Below are 20,175 nucleotides of genomic sequence, written 5' to 3'. Positions count from 1 at the left end.
TGGCAAGAGTGGTGGTGGAGGATGATGAGGAACTTTCAGAAGCCATGGTCTAGTTTAGGCTCTGGATACCATGTTAGGATCATGTGAAGAGAGGAAACGAAAGAAAGCTTTTGTATATTATGAATGTGTTTATAACCATTACAAGGGAAGCTTATATAAGCAAAGACATATGCATATAGAAACATGCAGAATGTAAAACTAACTTATAACTAATCTGGCAGATTTAATAACTGATATATTATCTAACACACACACACACACACACACATATATATATATATATATATATATATATATATATATATATGTATATATATATATATATATATATATATATATATTCAAAACATAATTTTTTATTTTATTGTTTAAGTAGAAAGAATTCATCAAAGAACGATATTTTCGTTGTCTCAAATCGACATTAAGGTATTATCAATTTTTTAAACATAATTGTCATGGAACTACACAAACTTAATAATGAGTGGTTAAATTCTTGGTTGAGTTTTTGGTGATGTTCTTCTACTGTGCTTTTAAACTACATTGATTTTGAGAGTGTTAGATGTTTGGTGGTGTTTTTCTACTTTATTTTTAAATTACATTGGTTTTGAGCCTTTGTTAATTTTTCTTTGGTATCCTTCTGCTATACTTTAAATTACATTGGTAGACAAAATACTATACTCAAAATTTATATATTTAATTACTAACACCAATTCAATAAAAAATAAACACAAAATTTAATGTAGGTATAATTATAAAGATGTTACAGAGATTAGAAGGATTGCTCATAGTTTTTTAATATTCTTAAACTCATCAATAATTGAATCAAAATTAAAATTTTTAGCTATTTTTATTTTCAATGTAAATAACCATATTATTTGCAAAATATTCATCTTTCATTTTATTAATGTGCATAGATTGATTCAAAAGCTTTCATTTCATTGTTATGCGATGAACAACCATATTGTCATGTTTCCATCTACCCTTCATCTACTCAGTAGTTTCTCTTTTATCACTTTTAAAATATGAATTTACTATTTTATTTTTCATCAATATTTAAAAAGAAGGTTAAGACTAAAAAATAATTTATCATAATCTAATAAAGAATCGAGATAAATAATTACAAAAAAAAGCCTATAATTATCTCACTATTAAAAATCGACTATGATAAACCACATAATACATTACTTTTTCTTCTATATTCATAAAAATGAATATAATGATTAAAAAATAGTATTAAATATTAAACAAATATTTCACTATCAAGTGAAACAAAAGAGAGTTGTCTTTTTTTCTTTAAGAATGAAAGGATATATTAAAATGAGGACAAAAATGATGAGTGTGTCTAACCTTTTTTCTTTCAGTAACAAGATAGAACATATAAGTCAGAGAAATGAGTACAAAATGAAAAAAACTCAAAAGACAAATAGAGAGTAAATAAAAAATATCTTAATAATTGTTTTTCTTTATTATATTATATTATATTTTTTATTGTTTATTCACATTAAATATTTTACTTAATAAAAAAATAAAAATATACCTAATTTGATTTTCATTAATTACTACTACCTAATTTGAAAAGATATATGTAATTTAAAGAATTTAAAAATACCTATCATTTAAAAAAAATATTAAATTACATATAATTTAAAAAAAAATCAAAAAGTTTGTGGGGCCATGACCCCCTTGTCTCTTATATCCTTCGCTGTCAACGAGTGGTTCCTTGGAGTATTAGCGGGAGATGTCATCAATCAACGGCAAACCTTTGAAGGGACATAGGGGGCCATGCCCCCCCAAAAATTTTATATCTACATAATTTAATTAATATATAAATTTAAATATATATTTAAAAATTAATATTTTTAATATATTTGATATTTTTAATTTTTTTATATATCTATGTTTAGTATATTTCTATTCTTTTTTTTTTCACATTTTCAATTTTACTTTTTTAATATTTTAAAAAATAAAACTAATTATTTTATTAACATTATCTTTTAAGTGATCACTTATTTAATTTAACCATTTTTTATTGGACTGTTTTTATTTGAAACTTAACCATTATAAATGAAAATTAATTATAGTATAATTATAAAAATTATTTGTATTTATTTTATAATTATAATGATAACAATAATTATAATTTTATTACTTTTTATTATCTTAAAAAAAGTAAATACAATATTTTTACTGGTTTATATAAATATTTTGAAATTACTCTTTTGATTTTTATTTTCGTTAAAAAATGTGAAGTTAGTCCTCCAACTTTTCTTAGTCCCAATTTGATCTCGGTTTTTGAAAACATGATGCAATTTGGTCCTTTTACGTTAAATTTTCTGAATCAGATAAAGGTTTTTTAATCAAAATTGCAGTTGTGAATAAGGATGGTTTTATTTGTTGGTGTAACTAACATAATCTTAGTGTCAGTCATGATGAAAAATCCTCGCTCCGCTTCAAGAAATTTAACAAAAATAACCAAATTGTATCAATTTTTAAAAAATTGGACTAAATTGAGACTAAAAAAAACTAGACGACCAACTTGACATTTTTTAACAAAAAATGAACCAAAAGAGTAATTCAACCAAAATTTTGGCACCCCAAAAATATTGGTGGAAGATCCACCACTGTCGTTGATACTTACATTTTTGTAAACATATACAATTTGAAATTTCTCATGTTTTTCATGAGGAAAATCATTGTTAGCTAATTTAGCTTTAATTCATAAAGAACAATACAAGTGGTTTAATGTTTTATCTCTATGTATTTATTTAGATTTTTTTCATAATATGTATAATTTACCTATGTTTCGTGCGGTGCAACTTTTATCCTGGGTTTGATGTGGTTTCCCCATATTTTGTATCGCTTCAATTCTTCTTTTTAATAAATTTTCATGTGATCGACAAATAATTGATAAATTTTGAAGTATCATCACAATTGAGAATTCAAAATTGACAAGTTGATAATGATATCTAAGATGACCTTATTTAGAGAGAAAACCTAACACATTATTCAATTTAATTTGTTAACAATAAAGTGTTTCTACATGTTGGTGTTTAATTCTTGTGAGATTTTGTTATATTTTTTTGAGCGCAATTCATCGCATAGTTTTTCTTAACACTCTTCATCATAATTGACTTTTGCTTAATTTTTTAGCTATAGAATTGGCATGAATTTTTTAGAAAAAAAAATTCTTTTGAAATTGATTGTTGCAAATTTTATTTCCTTTCAAATTCCTTAATTTTTTTGCCAAATTACTTATGGTTTTTTTTTTCTTTTGTTTTCACGCACCACAAACACGACTTAAAGTTGAACCTCACGTTAGTTATTCATTTTATTGCAATCCAAAATCACGTTTCTTCGTGGATGAGCTTCTTTCAAGATAAATTTATCTTTTCGTGAGTGAATAAATCTGTTTATGTTAAGTTTAATTTAAAAATATTTAAAATTGTAAAAATCAATGATAGTAATATTCGCATAATAATAAAAAGAGGTAATAATACATGATGAAGGGCATTATAATTGTCATTTACGGAGTCTATATTACCAAAATTAGCAGCATTCTCAAATTCATATGTTCGTTAAAAATTAATTTTAATGTAAAGTTTTTATTTGACAATAGTTGTATTCTGTTAACTGATGAAAACCATTGATGTGATTTTTAAGGTAATTATTATGAAAATAACAAACGTATTATGTTGCAGTTTATTATTAAATAAAAAACATTCTTATTTTAGAATTTCAGCGCATAAACTATCTTCTTTTTTATTTTATTTTAAAATTAGTTATTATAAAAATAAATACATAAATAATTGATGATTAGATAATCGTATGAGTATTTTAATAATTACTTGAAATATATTAGTATAGACAGAAATTCTATATTATCAACTAATTATTAGTCATTTTATATCTCAAGTAATATAAAAAATAACAATCTTATCTCATTCATATATCTATATACATTGCAAAAAAATAATTACTTGATTATGTGAAACATTTAGCAGAGATAACTTTATCTTCTGTATAATTCAATCTGTTAGGATGAGTTAAAAATAAATTATCAACAAATTTTCAATATTTATAAAACAGAAACGTAGACATAAAATTGTGATAAAATTCAATATAGAAATAAATAAAACTCATTCCTATTGGTGCAACTAACTTTCCTGTTTTCTCAGTTTGTTTTAAATATTGAGTTAACAAAATTATTATATATTTTCACACCTAATGTAATTCTAAACTTATCAATCAATAAAAGAACTAACCGGGTTTTAAGGTAGTTGTTAGTAAAAATCCAAAACCATTTATTATTTATTCTTAAATATTTAATTTAAAAAAATAATATATATATATATATATATATTATATATATATATATATATATATATAAATATAAATATAAATATTTGTTGCTGCCTTTTTTTGTTAGCTTTGGAAAAGATAGTGATTAAAGAAATGTTGTCTGCCTCAGCATTGGATCATTCACACACGTTTTGCACTTTTCCCTCTCTCTTTCTTTCTCTCTCTAAATGCTTTCTTTCTCTCTCAGACTCTGAAACTCTTTTCTCTATTTTATTTTAAGGCCAGAGAGGAAGAACATCACCACCAACAGCAGCAGCAGAAAAAGGTGAAAATTTTCTATTGAATTCACTTGAAAATTCTCCTTTTTTTTTCAACCCCATCTTTCCTTTTCCTTAATCCTTTCTTCTTTTTGGACGAAGAAATTCGGGTAATCATAATGGACCGGAATTGAAACTGTATGTACTATTTGATTTTGTTTTTGTGGGGTGATCATCGAGATGCTCAGAAATTGAGAACATGGGTTCATTGGAATTTTGATTCAATCTAAAAAAAAAAAAACTTCTGTTTTTTCATTGTTGTTGTTGAACAAATTAATTGGAAATTTTATTGAAAAGGGTTTGCTTGTTTTATTTTATTCTTTTGATTTTTTTTTCTTTTGGTTCACTGTTGGTTTGTTGTGTTAGAGCTAATTTTGAGCGCTGAAATATCGGGAATATGGGTATTTTGTTTTTTATTAATTTATTTTAATTTATTTCTTGGTGATTATTATGCGGTGTGGTGAAACTGTGTTCTTTATGAATGAAGCGACACCCTCTTTTTGGGGATGAAATTATGGGTGATTTAGTTACAATTAAAAACCAAAACAACTAATATTTTGTTGTTGTTGAGGACTTTCATCTCAAGACTGAGTTTGTTAGTTGATTCTTCTGTGATCAATTGTTAAATGAAGTTACTTTGCAGTTTACTTCACGTTGTTTTCTGTTGATCATCTTCTAATATGTATTGTTTCCTCTTTTTCTTTTCCCTGTTTTGAATTGTTCATTTTAGCTGAATATTATTTTTAATGATTCAGATTTTGGGGTTCATTGAGAGTACTAGTACCCTAATTGAATAGCTTTAACGTGTGTTAATATGGGTATGGTTTGATTCTCTAATCAAGCTTTGTCTAGAATTTGGATTCTCGAGTTTGTATTGTTGTCTCTATGTTGCGCCTGTTTTTAGTGTTGTGTCTGTGTTGTGCCTTCGTAATACAGACATTGATTTTGATGTTTTAAAATATATTAAAAATTGTTTAATATACCAACTTTAGTGTATTTTGAAGGCTCTACAGAGGAATAACACCAAAATACTTGCAAAGTTTGTCTTTTATGTCTTTTATGTCTTTTATGTTCCCAGTTCTACTCTTTAGTAGAACCAAAACTAATCATATTTTTAACCTTATTTGCTGTTGTTAAATATTATGTTTAATCTGTTTCGTTCTTCGGTGTTTATTTGACAGTACCAATTTGAGATTGAACAGTATCCTATTCTCTCAGGATCTCCCTGTCTTTTGTATTCTATATAAAACAAAGTATTGGTATTTTTTCCTTGGTGATTAGAAAACCTGTATTGATACATAAGCACACTATCATGGTTGAAGATAGTAGTACAAAGCCATTGCAGTAACTCTTCCAGTAGTCAAATTAGACATACTGTTGTAAGTTTGTGGTTGAAGCTCTAAAACATGTTTTCATGGTTTGTAACAGTCTGCTTGGAATATCCAATAATTTAATTTAGCTTCTTGCTAGAAGTATTGACTGTATGGCAAATTCTTGTTGCTGATTTTCTTAAATGTTGATCATTTGAGTGTAGAGCGTTTTAATTATCAGGCGGATTACGTTCATGTATTCTGTTGTACTTGCTTTTCTCATTTTTTAACACCCCAAATCTAATTTGACTGCTTTATATTCTTTTTATAAGAATTATTCAATAAATGTGATTTGTTGTGGCTCAAATTCCCAAAGGAAGTGTCTGATTGAGCATGCAAAATCTTACTTAATTGGCTTATCTTTGTCAAGCAATATATTTTATAAAGGAATGCCAGTAAGGTGAAACAGGCATGGATTTTGGATAGACTTATAACTAAATAGAATAATGCAACAATTGGCCCTTTGCTTGAAATTGTTTGTCAAAGGATTCTTACATGCTATCTGTGATGGGTTTATTTCAATTTACCAGAAGGAACTGTTCCTTATCCATTCTATGAACATTTAACAATGACATTTCTTTTATTATGGTCGCTGATTTAATGCCTATTGTTCAAGTTTTTCTTTCAAACTATGTTATTATTGCTTTGTCCATGGTCATGATATTATTTAGTCTGTTGGCCCTGTTGGTGTTCAATTATCTGATAACTACTATGTCACGTCAATTGTTGCAGATTTGGCGGTAATAAGAAATTGATGGATGAGTATTCTGGTAGAAGAGGTGTGGATGGGGTGGCAGTCCCTAGAAAGGGGATGAACCATGTATTTAGAGATACTGCTAATACTAGAGAACGAACAGGTCAAGTTTGCAGCAAATTGGGTTGCAGTAGTAGAGCCAATATTCCCAAAGTTGCTCAAGCCAGATCTTCTGAAAAGGGTAAATCTGTGAGGCCTGTATTCCAGTCTTCTTCAAGTAGCAAGGATGAAATTGGAAGTTCCTCTAGATCTACTAGTAACCCAGCAAAACGAACTACGGAACCTCAGAAAGTATTTCCCTCTCAGTTTGAGGCAGATTCACCTGAGAGTAGTAGTGTACAGGATGAACCAGAATCTTCAGAGCTCATCCCTCCATCAGAGGAAATTCAGAGAGGGGCTAAATCCAGGGGGCCAAGTTCAGAGTCTAGTAATGCAAGACTGATGGAAGTAGGAAGCTCCAGTACAGTATCAAATACTAGATCTCAAAGGAATTTAAATCAAAGACCTGGATTGCGTGGACAAGAAATCAAAAGCACTGGTCCAGTGATACATGCTGTTTCAAGCCGGTATGGATTGAGGAACATCAGATGCAACACTATATCTGATGTTATCCCATCTAGTTGTTCATCATCAGATTCAAGTCATAATAGAAGGAAGGATACAACAAAAAAGAGAGACGGTGAAGGGGAAAGTAGTTCCACTGTCAGAGGGAAGAATGTCATTGGATCTTCATCGGAAGGACGGAGTTCTGGCTCCAGAAATGGCATATCTATATCTGATTCAAGAAGAACAAGAAATACATTTTCTCACCGGAATACCAGTTTGGCACCAGTAAGAACTCAAAGATCACTTAGTGGTCATGTCAGGGCAAGGATTTCTAGCCAAGGAAATGAAAACCCTTTGGCAACCAGTGAGTTCCCTCATTTTGGTGATGTTAATCCTCACGGCATTTCATGTCAGATTTCTATGGAGACTCCTTTAACTTGCTCAAGCTCTTGTGATTCACCAGGCAATAGCAGTGAGGATTTACCTCTGTCTCCTCCTGCAGAAGATGACATAACTGATTCTCTAAATGGGGACAGCTTTTGGCATTACAATATGTCCAGTATTGAAGGGGTAATTTTTTGGTTTGAACATGTGAGCACATATTCTAGTATTCCATGATGACATCAAAACTAAAGTACTATATTTTATTGTATGTAGGTATTGTTGGCCCTTGAGAGGATTGAACAAGGTGGAGAGCTAACCCGCGAGGTAATTCTTGACTAAAAGTTAACTCAACTTAGCTTCCCAGTTATCTAACAACTTTCATCTTCTGTCCTTGCAGCAAATTACCGACATCTACGAGAATGGATTAAACTTTTATGATCACCATAGAGACATGCGGTTGGATATTGATAACATGTCCTATGAGGTATTTTAATGTCATGTTTCTTATTTCCTTTTGTTGCATCAAACTTAGAATGATGGTTTGTGCTTTGTTGGCTGTACGGTACAACAGTTTTGGATAAAAATTTCTCAAGAATAATGCGTGTTCCTAAAAGTAATATTGGTGCTTAAAACCTTGGTCTAATTGATTATTATAGGTAGAATGTTAAGGTGGAAGGTTGGAAATGTAACTTTGTTGAGGGAGGTGGCTTTTAGAAGAGAGTGTTATCCTTAGGGATGTAGCACCCTTGGGATTAAAAATCTCGAAGTTTTATTTTTTTTAGTTTATCCATTGTCAATTCTTATCTCCAAAAGTTTCTGATTGATGACAGGAACTCTTAGCTCTGGAAGAGAGGATGGGAACTGTTAGCACAGCTCTATCGGAGGAAGCACTTGCAGAATCTCTTAAAAGAAGTATATATCAGTCTCCGCCTACATATGACACAGATGAGAATTGCAATCAGGACAAGGATGACATCAAATGCTGCATTTGCCAGGTATTTTTATAATATGTATCTCGATGCTCACATGGAAAACAACTCATCATCATGGTCTTAATGCATCTGTGTTACTGGGATTCAACTTGACAAATTTGAATTGATATCCAGATATATGGTTTCTAGCAGAACCAAACAGTCTGTTGATGAAGGGCTAGTCATGTTCTGTATCAAACTTAATTATACTAAAAAATTTGAAGTAACTATGGTCATGTCTCCTCTAACATTTCCATAAATGGAAAGACTAGCCACTAATGCTTTCAGACTCATAAACCTTAAAATTATCACATGTGTCATTCCTGCATACCAAATCCGTTATTTGAATGTCAAATAACCTAACTGTGTATACTTATCTACATCTCTTACCTTTTATATTTTTTAAAATAAAATCATATTAGGTATCACTATGAACTTTGACATCTCAGTTATGCTGACATATACATTTTATATTTTTCACATACATAGTTTTCAATCAAAAAACAAAGGGGACAATCAAAAGTTATCCACTTTGGAGATACCAATAACATTTTCCTTTACATCTAGCTTCTACACTAAAGCCTTAGACCTTCCTGTCTAGGAGAGGATAAGCATTAAGAATTTTGTTTCCATTTCTCAAAAGAGGAACATGTAGATGTTTGGTGCAATGTATGGAAATTAAACTCTTTCATTTTATTGATTTGGATACATTTACTTAATATGCAGGAGGAATATGTTATTGGAGATGAAGTTGGGGACCTGCCATGCAATCATAGGTTTCATGTGGATTGTATACAGGAGTGGATGGGGCTGAAGAACTGGTGCCCTATTTGTAAATTATCTGCTGCACTGTCTAATAATTCATCTTCATCTCATTGATTGCATTGTTCCTTTTACTTTTCATTTTGTACAAAATACAGTTTCAGATTTCCTCTCTTTTTCCTATTCATCATATTTACATAGCCAATGTCTTCATCCGTACACTAATAAGCTAAGCCACTGGGTTGATGGACTTTGAAACTTCTTTATATGTTGCGGATGAAAATTCTCTCTTCTAATCTTCATCTTTATTTAAGGTTACCTAAACATGTTTTTAATCTTTCCAGAGAGTGGATTTTTCTCCCTTTTTTGTTCTTATAAAACTTGAAATTATTGTTTTTTTAGCATAATTTGTATGTGTTTTATTCGGCAAAATTGATTTGATAGTTCAGTTCGAAGTAAAAGTATATTATGCTAGGAAATCTTTATTTCAAAGTAGTTACGAGATTAAAAGGTGTTGTAAAAGTGTAATTAAAGAACAAAAATATGAACAGAAAATACACAAACAAGATCGAGATATTCCCATTATATATTATTATAAATGTGCATATGAAATTTTTTGTTGTATTTATGCACCAAAATCTAAAAATAGAATGACTCTCTTATGTTCTTTTGATTTCATTTTTCATAGAATAAAGAATATCGTTATTCTAGTCTTGAAATAGAACAATCATAAAATAAATTTCATGTATTAAGTTGTCCTAACATCTATTTATGAAACATCACTTTGTACATATTAACCAATGGATTAGATATTCACTAAAACGTTTATAGTTTGATTAATGGACTAGTGTGTTTTTAATTTAAAATGATGGATACAATTAATTAAGTTCAAGTGGAAGTGTCAAAATGTTTTGTCAAGTCCAACCTTATTTCAAGGTAAATTATCAAGTTCAATCTTCCATCGAACCAGTATATTTTGGCCTAAAATAAAAATTTATAATAATTTTAAATAGAAAAGCTAAAGAATAAAGTGTACATCTATTTGAATTAAAGAATAAAAATTAAAGCACATTAATGGAATTAATTTTAATTTTAGAGATAATAAATCGATATAGAAACATTATATATTTTGAATAAAATAACATTATCTACACCATTTTAAGAAAATATAATTATTATACTAAAACCATCGATCTCCCAAAAAAAAAGCCTAGAATAACCTAAAACGTGCCCTAAGTCTATTTGACTATGAAATTATTCAATTCGAATTATGTTAAAACTTTTACTGTTTAAACTTTGTTCTAATGGTTTTTCAAGCTTTTCGTGCAATGTATTTTGACACTTCAAAGCTGAATTAGTAAATGAAAACAAGAAAAAAGTTGAGAGAAAATCTATTTGGTAATATCTGTTATGAACTGACAATTAATTCATCAACGTTGAGATGTAAAATTTCTAGCGACTAATGTAGCGTTTCAGTAATTTTAATTAACAAAGAATACAAGTTACTCTCAATTAACAAACGTTCACGCTTTAAAGAAACGGAAGGACAAGAATTCCAATTCAGAAGTTGAACAAAAAGGTCCAAATGAATTCCATACACAGATAAAGTGCAGTGTTCTTTTCCACTTTTCAAGGACTTTGCACATTTCAATCAATTCAGGAGATCATTGGATTTTCAATACATTCCCAAGTTCCAAATTTGGTCTACGACAAAAATCCACTTTCAATCAGTCTGGCACATATTGTATGCAAAATTTCCCATGTATTTGCTTTGTATGAATGCAATGCCATCTGCCACAGCCACCATGAATATGTCTTCAAAGCTTCCCCTGCTACTTATAAGAACCTCCAAAACTTTGATGTTCATGCAGAAGAATGTCACGGTGATTGAAAGCACATAAGGTATTTACATGACTTTAGAAAGTTACAACAAGCAATATCAGATGAGTCGGTATCCACATGTATATATAAAATAGACATAAAAATAAACTGATGTTGATACTTTAAAAACCTTTGTAAACTCAGTAATCATCAGTATTTTGAAGACACAAAGGAACAGTACAAAAAATTCCAACAAAATTCCAAATTCGTATAAATGTTCAACATTTGATTCATATGTCTCACTGAAATTTGTCTACAGCCATTGTACATTGCAGTTATCACCATGCTAAACAAGTACATACAACAGTTTCATATTTCCTTTGGATTTTTCTTATTATTATACAAGAAATTTTATGTATATAATAAGAATTGTAAAAGCCAAGTAAAATCTTAACCCAGACAAGCAATTTGCTGCCCATTTATCAGATGGGTTTCAATGCCAACAGAACATCAGTTAAAAGTTGACTAGGAAGGATCACTACCTGATATAAGATCCAAAAAAGTTGAGGGGATTTGGTTCACTTTATAATTTCATTTATTCCATTGTTACAAAAGAAAGTCAACTCTGATCATTCTACTTTCTTTTTTCAAAATTTTGCTGGTATATGGTGAAAATACTACCATGAAAACAAAGTGGCATGAAAATAAACCAAATATGTGTCAAGAACTTTTTCAGTAATCAATCACAGATAAACATATCTAATTGATTCAGTGCTGAATCCACTTCAATATTCATATCAAAACACGTTAAACCCAGTGGCTCTTGCATCCTTCGTCTCAAACATGTTGACCGTTTTATTTTCCACCAACCTGTAAATCTGAACACATTACAACTTAATTATCTCTGCGTTTTTCAGTTGCTTGCCGCAATCACTGTAGAAAACCAAGGGCAAAAGGAAAATCATGGTTTAGAAATAAAAACAACGTAAAGTAGCCATTTTTTCTGATTTGCATCATTAACATAAGAAAATGGTAGAGATTCAAAATATTAACAGAAAATCCAGTCCATCCATGAGCAGCCTACACAACAAGCTATTTGCAGGTAACCTGTATCGATCTGTCTGACTTTTAACAAGTAACTTGCTAACTAAGCAATCACCATGATCTCTGGAACATGGTCTAAATATCTTCAGTTATATGATAGTTAGCACATAGTAACGTGAGTACAGAATTTTCCAGTAAACCCAGAGAATTGAATATATATATATATATATATATATATATATATATATATATAGGCATCCAAGGTTCCCACAAGTTGTTGTTCTATTAAATTGGAATGCCCTTTAGGCTTTTAATTTTGAAACTAGTGAAACAATTCCAGATAACATATACCATAAGCCATAAAACTACTCAAATCTCAAACAGATAAAATATCTCAATATAATGCATATACCTCTGAAGATATTAAATGGATGTCAAAATTTGAAAGTCAGACATATGATTAAAAATTCATTTATTTTGACCAAAACTAATTAGAACTCAACTACAGGGTATATGAGCTATAGATCCACTTGATGAATAAAATTTAAAACAAAAATTACTGCAGGTAATGGTGAAATTTGGAGTCATGGTGTTCAAGCGTAAAACTGAAATGATCAAAGGAAATTTTAATTGACTTGTTATTAATATTGAATTTCAATCAATCCTCATATTCTAAAAATACATACAGAGCAACCGTTTGGTTCTTATACATGCTCTTAGTTCCTTGATCCCAGCTACGCAAAAGTGTTCCCGCAAAACATTCTGAGTCTTCTTTGTCATTGGCTGCAAAGCAAGCAAAAGCCTTGAGATCTCTACCAATAACAAACACAGCCAACACCAATGCTATTCATACAACACGGCAACCAATCCTGGGCTTCATTTGATATTACCCTAGGTTGCAGACAAATGAATCTCTGAACCATCCTAGCCTGCACAATAGCAGAGATAGGATGATTTGAAGATCAAAATCAGTATTTGATCCAGAAGGGCTACATTTCTCCATTTGGGGGGGTCATCTAGTTCACCCGGGCAATAGGAACAGAGCTAGTGTGCCAATGATCACCAGCTGTGACTGAGCCATCAGAACTAGAAGAAGCAGGGCCAACCTTTGCTTAAAACAACGTCGAAAGATGTCATTCCTCAAATGATCGCATAGAAATTTTCTCCAGTTGTACGGGCCAATCCTCTCCAAGTAGCTGTGGATTTAGCTCCATAGCAACTTTAAAATCATGTATAGATACCGAGTGTGGTGGTCCATGTCCAGCCTCAGGTTCTGCCAGCCCACTGGCATTCTGCACATGTAAATGATTATTTGGCCAGACACCATTAATGACCCTCCCCTGAATCTGCTGTTTCGAGACAGGGAGCTTCCTATGTTCATTTCCAGACCTAGCTCCCACTAAATTAACACAAGATCTGATCAACCTTTTCAAGTACACATCTAACATATTATTCAATGTATTTGCACATTCCATAGAAACACCTCCAAGACCCTGTACTGTGGCAATCTGTTCCATGCGCCTTCTCAATGTATCTGTATTAGATAACCTACCACTGTCGCAACACCTAACAAAATTACTAGTGCCATTCACTGGCATCGCTTTGCGGGCCCCACCAACACTTGTGGTGCAGTAGCGAATCCCAAGTGGTGCTACCAAAGGACTTCTAGAAAAATTGATGCGGTTTGATTGCTCCACTTCTTCCCCCTTTTCAATAACTGATGCATCGGTTGGTCCATTCCCATATATTCTTGGTTTCTTAGCAGGTCTCTGAAGAGCATCACCCATACCATTCTCAAGTAGCTCATCAACTACCTGAAGATGTTGTGTAGGTCTTTGATAATCACATGGAGTAAGAACATCATTCTCCATATCAACCTTACTACTGCTGTCTTCTGTAGGTGTGGATTGATGAGCAACAGAATCAACTTTTCCATTTGGTCCAAGAGGGCTCAGTCTATCTTTAAGCTTACGATCACGGCCGCCAGACCTTAACTTGCGTGGCGAAACCGGCACAACCCCATTGGACCAAATGGAAACATTCTGATTTTGGATGTTAACAAAACTATTTTCATGTCCATCCTCTCGACCAGATGCATGATGGACAAGTGTTCCAGTTTTTGGAGGACCTGTCAGTTGCTGGACTGGCGGTGGGGTCTTGGCTTGGCAAGCATTTTTCAAAATTGACTTTATGAAATGATTGTGTAACGGAAGATTCTCCCTGCCAAGTACCCGATAACATGACCTATCAAATTCAGTCTTGCTCAGCTTCTGACTCAGAAACCTGTTCAAGTAATAAAAGTACTGCTTTGACTTCTCCGCCCCAATCCTCTTCACAATCTGCGCTTTTAATTCGACCAAATTGATTCTTGAACTGAGTGGGGGTTGCATTTCTCAATCAATAGAATCATACACTACCCAACAAATCAAAATACAACCCACCCACACATGAACAGCCTCAATAATCACAACAGCTACTTCTTCTTCCAAACAACCCAAACCCTCCCCTCCCCCATATCATTCAACCCCAAATCAGCAATCACAGCCTCTGCCAATCACAACAACCATACTCAGCACAGACCATCCGAACAACATTAAGCCCCCAACAGAAATAAACAAATCTCAACCCAAACACCGTTACCCTTAGCCCAAATTTCATTCACCACAAAATTCACACAATGCACACACAGTCAAATCTCAACTCCCCCGTCACCCAGAACCCTAGAGATCAAACTGGGACAAAACACTCCAAAACCAAATTCAATTCAACAAATTGAATTACAAATCAAAACCCTACGTTTGAACCACCACAAAGAGAGCCTTACCACACCACTTGCACCAATCTAAAAAACCCTCATTGCTTCCCCAAATTCCCAACACTGCACGAACTTTGAGTCCCGCGGAGATCACTGAATTAACAAAATTAGAGAAAGACAAACAAAAAACAGTAATATTAATAAAGTAATACGTAACAAAAAAATGGGTCAAAATTTTAAAATTACAAGGGAAAAACAAAAAAAGAAGTGGAAAAAGTTAAGGGTTTGAGGTTTATTGAAGAAAAACACAATAGGGTTTTATGCATTGATTAAGCTCTGACCTCAACATAGTTGGCGAATTTGCATAGAAATCTCGAACCTTAGTTGCTACTTTTGAATCTTTGAAACTTGATTATGGCCATGGCTCTTTTATTTTTTCTTTTTTTTTTTTTTTTTACGATTTATATATTGAACTTTGCTCCGAGTGTGTTAGCTCGGTCGCTGGTAACAGTGGTTCTCTTCTTCTTTTGTTTTATTTATTTATATTTGTTTGTTTATTTATTTATTTTTCACTTCTCTTCTCTCTCTATTTCTATGTCTCACTCTTCTTTCTATTTGTTTTATTTAGGTTTGATTATTTTGGGATTCCAATGATAATAAATTTTCTTGTGATTTTAGGAAATTTGTCTTTTTTGTAATGTTTTGAGATTGAATATTTTATTTTGATGGGAGATATATTTTATTTTTCTTGGTGATTTATAGGATTTACTTTTTGGTGATTTGGAGAGAGAATAAAATAGGTATCACATATTACTGTAGAATCAGAATTTGAGTTAAAATATAAGATTTGATTTGTGATTAATTGAGGTCATTTAATTATAATACTATTTTCATTTTTTAAAAGATTGTGATAAATTTTGTAAGAATTAAAATATTTAATGATATAAAATATATGATTATATAACAAAAAATATAATTAATTGCAAGCAGACTACACTTTTTTTTTTTTAATTTTCCAAAATATATTTTGAGTGCGTAAATTATATATGCACATTTAACAGTTAACAGAATAAGTCTCTTCAATTTTCTCTACAATAGTATTATGTCTTCACAATCATATTTTGCCCACATTTGTATAATTTTATATTTCTTATTGAAAGTTTGTATTTATAATATATAATTACGAGAAAATTTTGTGTAAATTTGAGAGACAATATTACTGTTATTATTTTACTATATTTACAATTGCGCCTAATTCTCTGTAAGTTTTATCAATCTAATTTTTCTTTTTTGCAGATAAACAAGGACTGAAATTGTTATTATTTTCATCTCAAACAAGATTTGATTAGATAATTGAATTTTAGTTTGAATCTGATTCAAAATAATTGGAACGAAACCGAATTAACTTAATTTCATAGTGCAATACGTTCATTTTACTATTATATATAATTAAACCTTATAAAAAAGATTATAAAACTTAAATAAAGTTATATTTTACAAACAGATATTTTAAAATTAAAAATTCACTAGAAATAAATTACCATAAAATATTTTCATTAATACAAAATAGTTCAACAAACCTATAAATTTTAGAAAATATTAAAACAAAGCAGGTTAGACGGTAAAAAAGACCATCCCGAAATCATCATAACAAGTACATAAAATCTATTATCAAATTAAATTATCTAAAAACCTAGAAAACCTATTAAACTATATTTTTAACAGAGAAAATTCATATAAAATTTGTACTAATAAAATGTATATGAATTCTTTAAAGCATTTAGTTGTTTTCAGGCTTATTAAATACCATTATTTGTCCCTATGTATCTTGTGACAATTTTGAAAATTTGAAATTGTTAAAATCTGATTTGCTAGGTAAAAAAAAATTAAACAATTTTTATCTAATGTCTATTGAAAATAATTTTTAAAATATATGATTATGAAATAATTATCGATTATTTTGTAGAAGTAAAATAAGGTAAGAACAATATTATTTTAATGGTTAAAAGTATATTATTTTTAAAGATTACACGATAAGCTAATAATGAGTTAGGAATCTAAATAACTGATAGAAACATTCGTTCTAAAAATAATGAGTTTTAGTTTTGCGCTTTAAAAAAATCATAATGTGTATTGTTTTGCATGTGACAAAGTGAATTTATACACGACAATATAATGTAAGTTATACATATTGTTTGTTAGAAAAATATTTTACATGATTTTCATAAAGTACTAGAATTAAATACTTTATAATTTTGTTAAAGATAAAACAATTTTTTATAATAGTTTAAGGAAGAAATTATATATTCATTAAAATTGTAAAGTAGAGGTAGTATCATTTAGAGTTATCAAATGGGTTACTCGACTTGGTCCAACCCGATCTACTACGGGTTTGTTATTTAGTGAGTTAACTCAATTCGGTTCATTTATTAGCAAGTTAACGGGTTGGTGGGTTAAATGGGTTGACTCACTAACTCACTTAATTAAAAAAAATACAATTTTTTTTCTTCCATCCAAAAAAACTAAATTATAATTGTAATTAAAATCTAAACAAACTTCAATACAATCCAAAATAATGTCCAACTTCAAATACAAACCAAAATCACAAAATATTAGGTTTGCATTAGCCAACCCAATATATTGACAAAAAAAAAATCAGACTAACCAAACCGAAATACAAAAAAATTGTGTGACCATTTATCTACGGGTGGGTTGGTGAGACTCACCATGGGTTCAATCCAAGGTGAGTCAGGTCAAAAATTAACTTGTATTGAAATTTGTAAAAAAATTTCAACCCAACTCGACTCAAATCCGTGGTGGGTTAGGTTGGCCATGGATTCTGACCCACTTTGACAACTCTTGTATCATTGTTATAAGTGAGTTTAACTCGAGTCTTATTATTGTTGAATATTTAAGTTAATTCCCTCAAATGATCTATTAGTATGTGTAAACTCATACAAAATTACTATATCACTTTCTAAAGAAACTCTTAAAATAGTGAAAGTGCATTTTTTTTTGTAATATCTCATCTTTTGACATCCCATTTAAATAGAATAAATATATTAAACAAAACATCACGTAAATATAATAAAAAAATAGAGCATAAGACAAAGAGTATAAAAGGATTCACTATTACAATCATCCACAAATATACAAGCAAAGAAAACTAAGGCACACCACGATGTCATGAACAGAACTTAAGAGCACCAATTTAAATTAGTAATTTGCTCACAGAGCAAATAAGTACAAAGGCAACAATGCCCCAAAAGATGCTCGCTCCCTAGAGCATGATCCAACCCATGCATACTATATTGCAGTATTCCCATCATTCTAATGACCACTAGGGATTTCCATATCTGCTCACACCAAATAATTGGTGATCATTGCAAAAAGGAGAAAGTCATACATAAAACACAATATAGAAAAAAAAAGGGTAAGCTAGAGATAAAAGGTATTTTAATCATGATATAGCAAGCAAATAATTAGAATAGATTATGAACAGGCAAAACAGTAGGCACTCAATCATGTGATGAAAAAAATAGGACTCTAACTCAATTATCTGGAAAAATATAATGAGATCGGATTCATTGGATGCTTACACCTGTGGTGGCCTTTACTGCTCCACAAAACCATTGCCAATGGGTTTCTCCCTACCACGCACAAGGTTAGATCATGATCATCTAAGGCCATTATCCTGCTAAACACTAGGACCTCTTGCTACTCTCACCACTTGAATCAGTCCGCTCTATGTGAGACTAACTGATTCTTTAGAGTTTCAGGATGCAACCTTACTTTAATCCTTATCTAATTATATTCTAATTATATACACTACAACACCACCATGAGGTCTCCCCAAGAGGCTCATGGAATTACGTCTAACTCATGCCACATCCATGTTCTCACACCAAATCTACATGTTATCTCAAACATCCCAATCTCATGCCAATGCACCACCAACCAACCAATTCATGTTTAATTTCATACCGAATATAGTAAAATCTCAGTCTCATTTAATCTCATACAACATGCATGGCATCATACTTAATGCTTATAAGGTAAATCACTCTATCATGTAGGCAAACAACCAAATTAGAGAAGAAAACAGAACTAGAACATGTCACTGCACCAGTCTCGCTCACGCTAGAAGTCCTCGCTCAAGCGACAGGGTGGTCTCGCTTAAGCTAGACGTTCTCACCTGAGCGAGAGCTCGAACAATGGGCACTATAGGTTTCTACGAGTTATCGCTTAACTGAGACCTTCTCGCTTGAGCGAGATTACTCGTCGCTCAAAATGAAAGTCTGTCGCCTGAGTGACAATTCAAGAAGAAACCAGGGGCAACTTTTTACTATTCTCGCTTAGGCGAGGGTCACTCGCTTGGGCAAAAACAACAGGTTCCTCTCCCTGCTCACGTATGCAACACTAGATATCAAACCATAAACACAAGCAAATATTTTCACATGATCAACAATATAATCCAAGCATAAGGAACATGAATCAGACCAAACACAAGCAATGTATTTTATAAACAAGCAAAAATGTTAGCTTCCCTTACCTGGACAGATGCTAGCCAACCAACACAGACACCCCAAAGAAGAACACAACAACTCCGAGACACTAAAGAGTTGTAAAGTACGAACATAAGGACGAGAATAAATTTCCAGGGACAAACCCAAGACAAAACCAAGGCAACTGAGCTAGAAGAGGAGAAAATGAAAGGTTAAACTTAACTTACAGGAAACGATTTGAGCTCAGCTAGCTCGGAGAAGGTAGAAGCTTATGCCCTAGCAGAGCTTTATGAAATGAGAGAAAAGTGGTGAGATGTTTCAATTTTGGGAGGCAAATGAGAGTAAGTGATTGAAAATGGGGGTTATTGGGGGTACTAAGTGGGCTGACCTTGGGCCCAACTAAGAAGGCCAAAGCCCTAAACATTTAAGACAGAAAGAAAATGGGTCTTACACATTTAATAGTATAAAACATATATAATATACAAAAGAAATATTCATATATAATTAAATCATGCCAAAACCCATAAAACATATATGTGTCTATAATCACAAAAGCAGTTGACACTAAACTCAACCATTTTGATACATGCACTTGACATTAGACTTAGTAGTGGTATGCACCTATGGTGGTTCCCAAACTCTATAGA

The 20,175-nt window shown here is 31.2% G+C and overlaps 2 protein-coding genes across 3 annotated transcripts; one reads left to right on the top strand and one right to left on the bottom strand.

Annotated features, from left to right (window-relative positions):
• The first annotated feature begins 4,424 nt into the window (after window positions 1-4,424).
• Window positions 4,425-9,699, top strand: LOC114194702 (uncharacterized). Of its 2 annotated transcripts, XM_028085072.2 has the most exons (7): window positions 4,426-4,624; window positions 6,719-7,650; window positions 7,750-7,856; window positions 7,944-7,994; window positions 8,068-8,154; window positions 8,501-8,665; window positions 9,368-9,699. In XM_028085072.2, exons 2-7 carry the CDS (start codon window positions 6,741-6,743, stop codon window positions 9,518-9,520), a joined length of 1,473 nt encoding a protein of 490 aa, XP_027940873.2. In that variant the 5' UTR covers window positions 4,426-4,624; window positions 6,719-6,740; the 3' UTR covers window positions 9,521-9,699. The 2 variants fall into 2 exon arrangements, with proteins under 2 accessions (XP_027940872.2, XP_027940873.2); XM_028085071.2 differs by having other exon boundaries at window positions 4,425-4,624; window positions 6,719-7,856.
• Window positions 9,700-12,879: 3,180 nt separating this feature from the next.
• Window positions 12,880-15,540, bottom strand: LOC114195511 (uncharacterized). The gene is made up of 2 exons (XM_028086009.2): window positions 15,365-15,540; window positions 12,880-15,176 (listed from the first exon to the last, which is right to left on the bottom strand). The coding sequence occupies exon 2, from the start codon at window positions 14,656-14,658 to the stop codon at window positions 13,402-13,404; it is 1,257 nt and encodes a 418-aa protein (XP_027941810.2). The 5' UTR covers window positions 14,659-15,176; window positions 15,365-15,540; the 3' UTR covers window positions 12,880-13,401.
• Between the last annotated feature and the right edge of the window lie 4,635 nt (window positions 15,541-20,175).

The sequence above is a fragment of the Vigna unguiculata genome, chromosome 8 (assembly GCF_037176805.1).
Source record: "Vigna unguiculata cultivar grain cowpea cultivar isolate G323 ecotype 2 chromosome 8, ASM3717680v1, whole genome shotgun sequence".
Taxonomy (NCBI): Eukaryota; Viridiplantae; Streptophyta; class Magnoliopsida; order Fabales; family Fabaceae; genus Vigna; species Vigna unguiculata.
Note: the sequence above shows the minus strand (reverse complement) of the source record. Positions and strands in the feature narration are given on the sequence as shown.